Below are 13,513 nucleotides of genomic sequence, written 5' to 3' on the forward strand. Positions count from 1 at the left end.
CTGAATAGACCTTTTGCAACAAGGAGGAAGGGCCCTATAGAGTTGTCACTTAATGGTGTGTATGCTTCCAATGTGCAACAACAAAGAACCCCTCCAACACTGAGCGCCAATAATCACATTTTTGTATTGTTGCTAGTAGGCAGAGCTAAGTGGGTGGTTACTGGTAAATTATAGACCCTCCACCTCCAGGTTAGGTAGGTTAGAAAGGCATTAAAAACCTGGCTTTTTAACCTGTAAATTCCTCTACTATCCTTAATTCTCCACGATTGTTGTCTTTCTAGTTGGCTAGCGCCTAGACACCTTCGGGTATTGGGAGCGTTTAAAAAATATTTTTTTCATTTCATAAAAGGCACCCATAATTTTGTCCCAGTGGACCCCTCCCACCCAGCCGCGGCCCATGGAGGGAGTTGCGGTGGGGCACAAAGGCGGGGCGGGGAAAGGGGAAGGGTGGGGGGGGGTGCTAAAATCCGGAATATGGATAATTGGAGGTAAGTAAACAATTTAATTTATTTATTAAATTGTTTACTTACCTCCAATTAGCCATATTCCGGATTTTAGCACCCCCAACCCTGCCCCTCCCCGCCCCGCCTTTGTGCCTCACCGCAACTCCCTTCACGGGCCGCGGCTGCTCCAACCCTGTGCTGTGTTGCCACTGCACGTGCTGCACTAATGGCAGTCATACCCCTGAAAACATACACAAGACAGACATTAGGGCTTACCTCTATGGCATCAAGTCTCTGTAAGAAGCAGTCCAACCTTGCAAACACCATAGACGATGGGAAATCCCATGTTTTTGGATCCCCTCCATTTTTGAAATAAGACTGCAAATGTTCTCGTCTGTCCTCAAATGACTGTTTGAAGAAAACGAGGATGCTGACAGCCTCTCGCACCTTACTCAAACTTTCTTCAGTTTCTCCTTTCAGGATGTCTTCTGGATTCAAAAAGTTTCGAGCCTGCAATAAAATATTCCAAAATGTAATAAAGTCTGCACAGTGCTTACTTTGCTAAAGAATAAGTGCTGGGGCCCAAAGTTTTGCTCAGAAGACTGAGGCCGGCGCTATCTTATGCCAGGGTGCCTAATACCAAGCAGGCCGGGTTCTAGCGGGTGGGCCAGGAGGAGCCTCACCAGTTAGCCCTGTGGCCCATTCACAAGCAGAAAACGTTTTGTTCATTTTCCTGATGAAACAATCCTACGTGTTTCAAGCCTAATTGCGTATCTTTTATGTATATTTGCCCTTGCGAGAAAAGGGAGTGAAAATGCCCAAATAATCAGTATATACACCTTAGTAGTATTTTCTTTGATGTTCTTTCTGCTGTGATGCTATTCCTTACTTATGGCTGCCGGGGTCACAAGAATTATGCGGCTGGGGAAAAACAAATTATGCTGCAGTGTTGAAATTATGTGTCAAGAAAAGGCAAATTACACAGTGCAACGGGGCACATTTTGGGATAGAATTACTTCATTATTTTGACAAGTTGACACTGTCTTGGCAAAAATTCCACCTCGTTGGGACCATTTTGACCACAAAATGCAGAAATAAGCAACAGAAACGTGACCAGTCAACGTTTGTGAAATGTCTTCACTGCACAGAAATGCGTGTCACTGCACTTTTGGTAACGTTTGATCGGGTTAAGCCAGAAACATTATTCTCTCAAAATCTTAAAGTTATACAGCAGATGATGGATAAGGGATAGATATGGCAAATTCATAATTATGTGGAATACGCTGCAGCCGCATAATCACATACTTCCAGTGATCCTGTTTATGGCACTTTATTAAGCAAAAAATGTCATGGCAGCATTGGCAACATGTGCTGTGTTCTCTGTACTCTCATTCTCCCGAGGTGCTCACAGAAGGCAGAGCTCACTGATATAAACAGAAGGAACTTAAAGAACATAAACCCACCCTAGGGGTACAGATGACTGTGCATTTATTCTCTACCAACAAATTCTCTCTCTTTTGTCACATGAACAGACAGAATTGGATTATTGTCAGGGTCACTGGAATTATGTAATTCTGCAGCCGCAGCGTTTCCTTGTAATTATGGATTTGAAACATAAACAAACCCATCACCTGCAGCATCATTTGCGGATTTTAACAAAGATCTTGATAAAAGGATCAACTGTTACTATAATGCAGTAATGTGTGCTGCACAGTGTAAGGCCCTTCGCAAACGTTTACGTGTCCCTAACGAGGTGAAACCTTTTTTTTCCACACAGAGCTGACATGCAAAAAACGACAAAATAATAAAGTGATGCTGTCACACATTACACTGCAAAATTTAGTCGACCCGTCTGCAAATGTGGTCCTCCCCTGTTGCATAATTTCAGAGACCCTGATAATAGCTAGGGCCACTGGAATTATATGATTGTGCGGAAGTGGCGTTTTTTGCACAAATATAGATTTGCTGCATTCTCATAAAATTCCATCATCTGCTGCATAATTTGCAAATGTTAACAAAAAAGTTTTAGTTTCGAGTTCAAACGTTTCAAAAGTGACTAAAAGCGCAGCAACACATTTTGTTGCGTAGTGGAAAGCCCTTTGAAGGATGACTGGTCACCTTTCTGCTGCTTAATACTACATTTGGGTGTCTAACTGGTACTAGTGATGTACAACTATTACCCACATAGCGTTCATAATTGTAAAAATGTCAAAATAATGAAGTAAAACGATCGCAAAATGAGCTGCATTACACCACAAAATGTGCCTTTTCTTGCAGCATAATTGTCTGAACCCTGCTGCACAATTTGGCCCTCCCATGCAGCATAATTCAAGTGGCCCTGTTTATAGTGATGCTGCTTTTTGGGTCCTAAACTTATCAGGGCCAGACTGACTACCGGGCAGTTTGGAATGCTGCCGAGCTGGGGGCTGAGTTCAATGCAGTGGGGGCTGATATAGTTCATGGAGACCTGAGTGTGCTTCGAAATAATGAAAGCAAAACAAATTTTGTTTAGTACACGCAGGTCCCCATCAATGAAATCAGCCCCCAGCTCAGCAGCATTCCAAACTGCCCGGTAGCCAGTCCGGCCCTGAAACTGATAGAGAGAAGGGCGAGGTATAGTGATGTATAGTGAGGAGAACGGATAGCACAGAGACAGGAGGGTAATAGGGAGGAGGCTGAGGCAGGACGAAGGATACTGAGAGGACAGAGAGGCCAAAAGGAGGATGGTGATGGGGAGAGCAGGAGGCCAAGTAGGACAGACAGAGGAGGTTGAGCAAGAGTGAGAGGAGGGCAAGGAAAAGAGAAAAGAGCAAGGAAGAGATAAATAGGTGAGGTGAGGAGAAGTGGAGGAGAAGGGTGAGATAGAAATAAAAGGGTGAAGTGTAGTGAGAGTAAGTTGATGCACAGAGGTTTGCGAGGTCAGGAGAGAGAGAATGTAGGGTTAGGTGGAAAGAGGGGAGGGTGAGATGAGACAAATATGAGAGTGAAGTGAAAAAAATGAAGGACGCATGGAAACAGGTGGCTATTGAGGGTTGAGAGTAGGATGATGTAGAGAGAGCAAAGAGTGAGGTGGAAGGAAGCAGAGGGTGAAGAAGTTGAAGTGGGGAGAAAAGAAGATTGTTGGACTTGGCCCTTTTTGCAGGGTCATTCCTGAACTTTTTTCCTTCCTCCGTGTTTAATATACCTATCAGTCCCTTATAAAGTGGTATCTCATATACCCTTGGCCAGTAAATTAAATGCTACTGGTGGGCTTGCAGCTCTGCTTGCGCCACACATCCTTAGTAGCCTTTCAAACCTGTCTCAGGCCTCTGCCATTGCAGGGACTGCACTTAGTTTACTGCCGCTGTGACAGAAAGAAGCCACCGGAAGTCAGACAGTGTGCAGATCGGCATATTCTTTTCCAAATTTGATGGGCAATTGGTGGTCCTGGCTGTCTGCACCCGAGAGAGACAGCAATCACTGAGTAGAGAAGGGAGCCGCTAAGAGGTAGGAATCCTCGCGCCTCCTGTGTGTTGCAGTGTGGTGACTTCCCTGGCAGAAGGATCAGTTGAGCCGCCGGAAGCCAGGCGAGGCCTGGTTGTGGGCAGAGCCACAACGAGAGCGGGTCCAACGGAGACCTCGCTCCATGTTCTACGGCAGCTGTTACCTTGCACGAAGCAGAGTAACTGCGCCACGGTAGTCATGGGCCAATCTACTAGGGGGGAGGGCCCTGGCCAGAGGGGGACTCTTTTTTGTCCCTGCAACCCAGCCAAGAAGGGGGCCCATCTGGAGTGCGGAGTGTGGACCAGTGTCAGCGAAGGATACAGCTGCGACCGGAGGTGGGTGAGTGTCAATCTACCCTCCTCCTACCGGAAAAGCCTGCATTGCGGGGCGAGCCCAGGACAGGGCCATCGCTTAGGAAGGGGCATATGTTGTGCCCTGATGCATGGGCCCATGGCCATTGAGGAGCCCATGTAGGCTGTATTACATTATCTGGGCTACACCAAGATGTTTGGTAAGGGTGCACTGCATATGCCCCAGTGGGTGCAGGATGTGTTTATACACTGCAAAAGATGTTTTGAAGTGCACTACTGCTGATTATGTTTTGCACAATTTGTCTTCTAGGCAAATCCTGACTAATGCAGTTATGGGCCTGATGTGATTACAATATGTGCACACTAATAAGGTTTGTTACGTGCACTACTGTTGGTGTTCATGCCCTAATGTACTGAGTTATTGCCTAATGTGTGCCCTTCGAAAGTTGGTGGGTTGGTGCACTGTTGCTGATGCTAATGCATGATGTGTTTATGCTAAGTGTACCCTTACCAGAAGTAACTGGGTGGTTTCTCTAATTGTGAGTACTGATGGTTATGACAGTGGCCTGATTGGCCCTGTAATGTATATAATCCCTGTAAAGTGAAACCAAGTGCCAGGTGGCACAGAGTATATATGTGATTACGTTCTAATGTGTTTTATGAAAAATACAATGGCTATTTTGATGTAACCTTGTGTGGAGTTTCTTCTGTGGTGTGCCTAGTGTGTTGCTGCTGTGTGAGTGTGTTGCACAAACCCTTTACACATTGCCTCTGGGATAAGCCTGACTGCTCTGCCAAGCTACCAAGGGGGTGAGCAGGGGTTATCTTCGGTGTGTAAATCCTGTGCCCTGACTAGAGTGGTGGTTTCTTCCTGGCTTAGGTGCATACCCTAGCCAACCAGAAATCTCATTTCTAACAAGGATGAAGTCAGAAGAGAAGAGGAAAACACAGGGAGAAAGGACAGTGAATTGCAAAGAGAAAAAGAGATCAAACCTATGTGTTTAAACCTATAGAAATACACAGGTAAAACAAGTAGATAGAACCCTGCAGTAGGTATGGTATCCAGCTCACACCTGTATAACACACTTAGCATGTACAGACCCAGCTCTCAGACATCTTGGGAGTCTCTGGACAACTCACTCATCTTTATGGCCTACCCACTCTTCTTCATGGCCCACCCGGATCCCAAATTCTGAATCCGGGCCTGATACCAATGCTGCTTAACCTTCTTTCCACTTCATACCTCTTTCATCCACCAGCAGACACTCCCTGCTCCTTTATCTCACTCTTTCAGGTTGCTTTGTATCCTTGCTTTTATTGTGAATGTTTCTTCGTCTTTTTCTTTCTTGACCCCTTTTGTGTTTTTCTCTCTCTTGTTTTGGGTGAAAGGTTGATGAGAAAAAATAAGTGCAAGTCCCCAAAAATGAGTGCCTGTGGGTCCCACCTGCGAACACCAGCTCAAATTAAGCACCAAGTCTATACAATTATTGTGAAGTCGTCACAGGACAGCGACGTGGTTCACCTGGAATTTATTTAGAAAAACAAAAAAAGAAAAAAACCAGAGGACACTAAAGTAGAACTAAGCAGGGTTTGTCAAAAATCTATGATCGCGTTTATTTTAGTAAATTATTTGCTCTTAAGATTAATTATTTTTTCACATTCCAGACACTTTTTGCAACATTTTTAAACTAGGAATTTGGGGTAATTTGAGAAAGAAAATGTTTACACAGAATTGATTAAAGTTTTATTGTAGAAAACAAAGGGGCAGATTTACAAGCCCCTTGCGCCACGTTTACGCCGCCTTGCGTCACGCAACAGCGGCGTAAACGTGGTGCATCCCTGTGAGGCATTTACAACGTGACGCATCTAGGGAGATGCGTCACGTTATAAAGCCCAGCGCCACAATGGGGGCGTTCCTACGCAGGGTGGGCGTTCCGGCGCCTGTGTGCCTCACAAAAGTGCCTGCGTGAAATCTACAAGATTTCATGCAGGCACTTCTGCGACGCTGCTACGTCAATTCCTTACGCCTGCTTGAAGCAGGCGTAAGAACTGACGCAGCATGTTAAGTATTGGGCGGCCCTGAGCATTGCTGGAGTTGCGTCGTGCTTGCGACGCGACTCCAGCAATGCACCGCCCGTACACCACATGATGCGTCACGCATCTGCCCTTCCTTGCACCATGGTGCGCCGCATTTACAATGCGGCGCATCTGTGGTGGCGCAAGGAGGGAATTGCATGACGCATCGGTTCTGGCGCATCCCTGCTGATTTGCAGAGATGCGCCAGAAGACATAAATATGCCCCAAAGTACATGGCAACAAGAAAGCAGAAAGGACTTATGAAGGTGGCAAGCATTATGGTTCAGTAAAGAAGACAAATGAATAACAAACCCACTTCCTGCATAATAAAAAGTACATGCGACCCTGACAAGAATAATAGCAATACAACACCCAAGAACACCACCATGCACAACTTCAGCCATCAATGGGCATCAAACATAGCTGTGAACTCTTCCAAATAGCGTTGTCACCAAACAGTGTGATGCCCAAACATGGGGAGCACTGAGCATGCCCCACATGAAAGCCAGCAAAAAGAACAAACAAGCATTGGCAATGCCAATAGGTCTGGCTTAAGAGGAACGTTGTATAGTAATGTGAAGAGTTACTGGTAAATAGCATGGGAATGGATATGGATTTTGTGGAAGCAATGGACTGCAGAATAATACTGGTGTAGGTTAGGACCTAAGCATCCATATAGGTTAATGACTGCCCTTTTCCCATCTGTGCTGCTGCCAAAGAAACACACCATAATTTATCTAGTAATCTAAGACACTCCAAAAGCATTACAACATCATGTGCGTGACCACAAAAGTTTAAAATCAGGCAGCCAGCTAAATAAACAAACTGATCACAGCAGTATGGAAGACACACACTTTTTTCGTGAAAGCATACAACTTCTGCCCAATCATAACATGTACTCCTGGCTCCTAACATATGGGCCGAGTCAAAGCTCTTTCTAGTAATGCTCACATAATTGCTTTGCAAAATCTTTGCTCTCAAGTCAGACTATGAAATGCATGCAGAAACAAGGATCTAACCAGGAATACAGAGTATGTCAAGACGGCAGACAAAAGGTTAAATAACGGTTAAGTACTCGAGGTGTACACACTATATGACCCACTCCACCGACTGTAAATGGCAAATCTTGTACTGTACGAAGAATGAGCCCAGAATCTGGGTTCGGAGACCTGTCTTGTGTTGTGGCTAGATGCAAAATAATATTTTGATGTGGCCAGAAAAGAAAGAAAAATGTCTTTCTTGAGTCCCCTCACTTACCGGAGTTTCCTCACGGTGACATGCTTCATCATTGGGGCCATCCCAGTTCTCTACGAAAAGGGGCGTGCTACGACTTGCGAGTTACGTAGGAGCACTTTATTGTGAAGGACTATGTGTGGTGCAAAAAACGGTGTAGTGAAGTGGAGTGGGTGAATAAGTGGATTAAAAATACCGTACTAGTGGGCCTCAATGTTTTATTCTGCTCCTAGATTGGTATGTTAAAAATGGGGTTATACTGTGGGCCGACCAACTATGAAGGTAGGCTCAGTATATGGTCAACATGTTTCACGCTACCCCTAGCGTTTCTTCAGGACCATACAGGGACCAGCCCTGTATTTTCCACTCCTAAAAACCTAAATAGAGGTTAAGGATGATTAATAAAATAAGGCAATAATCATAATCATAAATAAGGTAATAATCATGACAGTTAAAATATCACTGTTAATACCCTTGTGCTGCATAGGTCATAAAAACATTATGAAGGGCACCTTACACTATTATGGTGCACATTAGACAGATGAACTCAATAAATCCCAGGAACATCACAGATTATAACTTACTTTGAATCAATTGTCATAAACATAACAAACATCATGGGTAACGTAATAAAGTAACAGTAACTACTGGCCAAATCCCTACCGCTGGATTTAGCATCTCTGTACTAATTGGCCCTAGGCACACCGTCCCGGTGTGGGCGCTGATCTACATTGGGCCGTTTAAAAATGCAGTTTTCTTCCTAACAATGCGGCAGAGTGGAACCTCTGTCTAATCTTCCTCCCCGCTCGGCTGACTGGCCCAGCAAGGGCTCACCTCTGCCCAGTGAGGCCAGGGCAGGCTGCTCACCTCGGTCTTCAGCACCACCCAGCTTGCCCTAGCTGACACTGCCTCTCATGCTACATGGAGCGGGAGGCTAAAGGCTTTTCCCTGCTGCTGGCTGCAGTGCGGCTTGTGAGGTTGCCGGTCCAGTGGGAGCATCTTCGTTGTCGGCCCTTGGCACGGCACTCTGCTTGACGAGCCTTGTCTTTCCTCCCCCACGCAGCAGGCTTCCGCAGGTCGCTAAGCAACACCTGGTGATCTTCTCGGGTTGTTGTGAAAGCGACCAGGGCTCAGCTTTGCGCTAGGTCACGCAGCCGTGTGCAGCAGCAAAAAACATGCCCTATAATACTCGGGCCTCCCACAATCATGAATCACTCCTCACACACTTTCCCCTTTTCTTCTTTTGATGGCAAGACTCAGTGAAGGGGGAAGCGCCCTTCAGGTAACACACATGGCACTCCCCACACACTGGCTAGAAGCACATGCTGGTATCCCCCAATAAAAGTGCTCAACCCGCGCTGGGCCTTCAAAAATAAAAGGTTGAAGGGTACAGCGCTCACAATGAGCTGTTTTTGCAATTTGATGAAAGAAAGTCCAGTCCTTTCCCTGACCCAGACAGGAGCAGCAACTGCAGTCTGACCCACTCCACACAAATTAGGGGCAGCTCCCAGCCCTCTTTTCAGGTGGGTTGCTTGATTTGAAGTCTTTTATCTCCCTAAGATGTCCAACAGAAGGAAATCCCACACAAACCCTTGGAGATTATCCACAAGCAGGATACCACAGCAGGGCAAAAAGAATCAGTTATTTTTCTCCACCACAGACAGGAGCAGCAATTGAAGGCCAGCCCACCCCTCATTTAGAAAAGGCAGCGCTCCTCACACTGTTCTTACGCTCTATTTCTTGACAGGGTCCTCTTGTTCCTGAAGTAATCTAAAGTCCTGGGGTTTTAGGTGTAATACTTATACCCCAAAATGCAATTGTTTTCTTTGTGGCAGGGTCTCTGAACCAGCCCAACCCAGTCCTGTCCTCCCTGGTGCTGCATGACCACAGGGGGCGGAGTTAGCATTGTGAAAAAGGAGACACAGTGTATTCAGGTGTAAGCAAAACTCCTCCCACCACTCTAAATGCAGACCAGGTCTATTCAGCCCTGCGATGAGTCACCCAGGCAAGGTAGGGCACACCTTAACCCCCCTAGTGAATGTCTAGGGTGAATGCACATCCCAACTCCTGTCACACCAAACAGCCAGAGGCACAAAGAATGGTAAAGAAAGAAAATGCCCACTTTCTAAAAGTGGCATTTTCAGAAACAGAATTTAAAAACCAAAGGTGTATTGATAAATTATGAGTTAAGAGAGCTTAAGCTCCTTTTTTTTATCGTGTTCCTATTGCAAGTTACGCATGTAAAACATGTTACAGTGCAACCCCAATGATAAGCCAATGGGACAGATAGCCCTTCAATAGTGAAAAATGAAATACACAGTATTTCATTATCAGGACATGTCACACACCAGTACACGTCGTACCTTCAACATACACTGCACCCTGCTCGTGGGGGTACCTCAGGCCTACCTTTGGGGTGCCTTACATGTAAGGGAAGGAAAGGTTTGGCCATTAAAAAGTGGGTGTACTTGCCAGGACAACATGGCAGTTCACAGCGGCGTGCACACACGCTACAGTGGTAGGTCTGAGATACGTTTACAGGGCTCCTCATATGGGTGGCAAAACCAGTGCTGCAAGCCCACTAGTAGCATTTGATGTACAGCCCCTGTCACCCAATGTGCACTTAACTAGGGACTTGCCAGTAAATCAAATAAGCCAACAATGGATAACCAATCATATAATCATTTATACAGAGAGCATATGCACTTTAACACTGATCAGCAGTGATAAAGTGCCCAGAATCCTATAGCCAAGAAAAACAGGGTCAGTAAAATAGGAGGCACAATGTTTGGGGATAAAGCTGTCAAAAGGGCCAAGTCTAACAGTGGCCCACATTTGGTCTACTTGTAAATGATTCTGCAAAGCAAGGGTATGCCGTGGAATAACCAAATCTCCAGTAAAATAAACAACTTCTAGGGTCTTTCAAGGTCTTTGCTCCGGCCTGTACTTTTAAACATACATGTGCAACTTGTCTGTGAATTATTGTGGAACCTGAATAGCAGCTTCCATGATTACACAGATGATAGGTAGGTTGAACTTCCTTTAATTAATGGCCCTCATTAGAATGTCAAACTGATTTGGGACACCTTTCAGAAAGTAGAGCAATTCATAAGTAAAAGACGGCTTACGTAAAAGAAAAAGAAAACACATTTTCTGCTCTATGGCTGCAAAAAGTCTTCAAAAAACAGCCACAGGCTATTGCCAGGCTTTGGATCTGTGATCAAACCCAAGCACAAAGGTAAAATACTGCCGGTCCAATGATTCTCGAGGGGAACCGCCACTACAGCGCGGCCATTTCCAAGCATAACATTAACCACGCATGCATTACAACGCATGCGTGGTTAACACGAATAGCCTTTACTACGCATACCTTTACTACAAGATACGTAGTAAAGGCATGTGTGGTAAATGCTAAAATTAAAAAAGGGTGTTTGGGGGTCTCCCCTACAAAAAATTGTGTGCAAAAAGAAAAGGGGGCTTGAGGGGGGGTCCCCCCAAAAAAACACACCTGATAAAGTACCGATCATGGAGGCAATCTGGAGGCAATCGACATCGTTAGAGGAAACAGAAAGACACTTCTGTTTCCTCTTTAAGATGTGCAACGTCAATAAGGAAGATCATGGAGAAGAGGGGACAGACGAGACGATGTGGTGATTTTAGGGTTAAGGGCAGGGAAGGGGTATTTGTAAGAAGGGTTTAGGGGTGGGGGAATAGCCTTTACCAAGAGCATGTCCTTACCATGTATGAATTTACAACGAAAATCATTGTAAAAATATGAGTGGTAAAGGAATATACGTGGTAAAGGTTATGCGTGGGAATGGTATTCGCGTTGTAACGCATGCGTGGTAAAGGCATGCGTTGCAACAGAATGCGTTGTAACATCATACAACCATTCACGAGCTGTGATAATGTCGAAATTAGGCTATTGCAGTATCCTGTACATTGCCACTCCCAAGCATGCGTAAACCTCCAATTGGCCAAGAATACGGACGCAAGAACAGAGTATTTCTGATATCTATCAGAAAGCACATACTACCTCCTTTGTAGAACTTGCCTTGATTTTCAGTGGAGGCCAGGGTATCAGTAATGGCCAGGGTAAACTTGTAGCCCATATTATTGCTGTAAAACATTTTGTGGCTCATTATTTGCAAGATCAGGCACAGTTATGCCAACTTCACAGGTATTTGATTCCTAACAGAGGACGTCTGCCTTTCACTGGGGAGGAAAGAGTCTGAGTATCTTTTTCATCTCAAGTCACTTCGAAGTAGAACAGATTGCCAAGGAAGCCAGGCTCACAGAATCCTTCGTGGCCTTTACATGGAGATAAATGCTCCTATGGATGTTTAAGGGGTGGGTTCTGTCTCTCCAGCTCAGTGCTCAGAACCTTTATGGTACTGTATAAAAAAAAATAATGAAAACGGAAATGGAATGAAAATGTGAGCAGAGAAAGGCAAGCTGCAGCATTTCCAACAGGCCAGAGTTTCTGAAAGGTTTAGTGTGAAACTCTTCTTAACTGCTATCGCGCTACCGCGTTTTCCCGCTGTGCGCTGGAATTTCAAAAATGCGCGGTTTGTGACAAAGCCAGCTCGTCATCCGCGTAGCGCAGGTAACGCCCATGACGAGCTGGCTTTGTCATCCGCTTCGAAGGGGTTAATAGGAAACAGTCTCAACAACACTACTGGGCTCTAACTGGTACCGGTTGTGAGGCTGTGCCTCTTTTATGTTGTCACCCCTATTTTTGCTGGCAGGTATAGTTTTTTTTAAACTCTGCACACAGGCACTGCTGTCCAGAACTAGTGTATCAGCTCTGACCATTAAAATGTGGTATCATTCGCAAACTTCTAATTAGCTCACTTAGCTTTACAGCAAGGGGAAAGTATATGGTGTAGGAAGATACACCAATGGCATGGAAAGTTAAATGTCATCTATGCACTGTAATATGTTGTACCACCCACTGGGCAAAAAAAAGAAATATAGCTTCAGGCCTAATTGTGTAGCTTGAGTCCTGCAACTTTTAAACATGGGGGTGGACCTATCAAAATACCCCACTAATAAATATTAAACAACACACACCTAAATAGGCCTTGTTGCACAATAGGTAAGAATTTAATGTTGCAGGTACCTACAGTGACTAGCCCCCAAAAGCTATTTTCATTGTGAAGGGCCTGCTCACACTTGTGCGCAAGACCAAGAAATTAACTTGGAGGGTCCATTGGCTGAACTCCTGTGTGACTAAAGGGACACCCCAAACTGCAAGATACATATTTCATGAACTGACCAAATGACCAGTAACAACTAGACCTGCACTGGACCCAGCTGTTGGCCTCTGCTGGAGTGAGTCCTAGCCCCTAAGTGATGTCACTAAGGTTCAGTGAGCCTTAGAAATTACCGATAGGAGCTGCTCCAGAAACTCAGGAAAGATGGGACTTGCAACATTTTTGGTCTTTCAATATCTCTGTAGCGTCAGCGGGACCTTGAGGCAAAGATGTCCAATCTCAAAGAGATTTTGTCACATGCAAATTAATGCTTGCCTTGCTGGACGATTTTGAGCTCCATAAAAAAGACTATGTACGAAGGCAGAAATCTTGACCAGGCGAAGGAATGCAAAATACCTGCCCGACAGAAGGACTTCAGAAGTAGTGAAATGTACATTTCTCCTAATCAGAGCTCTTCCTTTCAAAACCAGCATCTTCAGCTGGACCTCTTCCAATGGCTATCCGACTTCGAGAGGACTAAATCAGGCACTACCAGCAACCTTGCCTCAATTAAGGATTTTAACTTCAATTTAAGAATGGAAGTTCCATGTTAGAATGTAGAAATATTCACCAGGACAAATCTGCTTGGTGTATCCAATTCAAGCACCATCACGGTCTGCCTGAAATCCTGCCTAGGTCCAGGTGAACTGCAAACAGTGACTACTGTTTGGCACATTACTTTTGCTTGCCTCTTTTCTTCAAATGATATCTC

The 13,513-nt window shown here is 45.1% G+C and overlaps 1 protein-coding gene across 1 annotated transcript in view; it reads right to left on the minus strand.

Moving 5' to 3' along the window:
* DNAH9 (dynein axonemal heavy chain 9) overlaps positions 1-13,513 on the minus strand; it is a 1,695,107-nt gene that overhangs the window by 1,526,992 nt on the left and 154,602 nt on the right. Inside the window, exon 6 of the mRNA XM_078654721.1 lies at positions 720-953. Coding sequence (XP_078510847.1) covers positions 720-953 — 234 coding nt within the window. The remainder of the gene's footprint in view (positions 1-719; positions 954-13,513) is intronic.

This window comes from Lissotriton helveticus, chromosome 7 (assembly GCF_964261635.1).
Source record: "Lissotriton helveticus chromosome 7, aLisHel1.1, whole genome shotgun sequence".
NCBI lineage: Eukaryota > Metazoa > Chordata > Amphibia > Caudata > Salamandridae > Lissotriton > Lissotriton helveticus.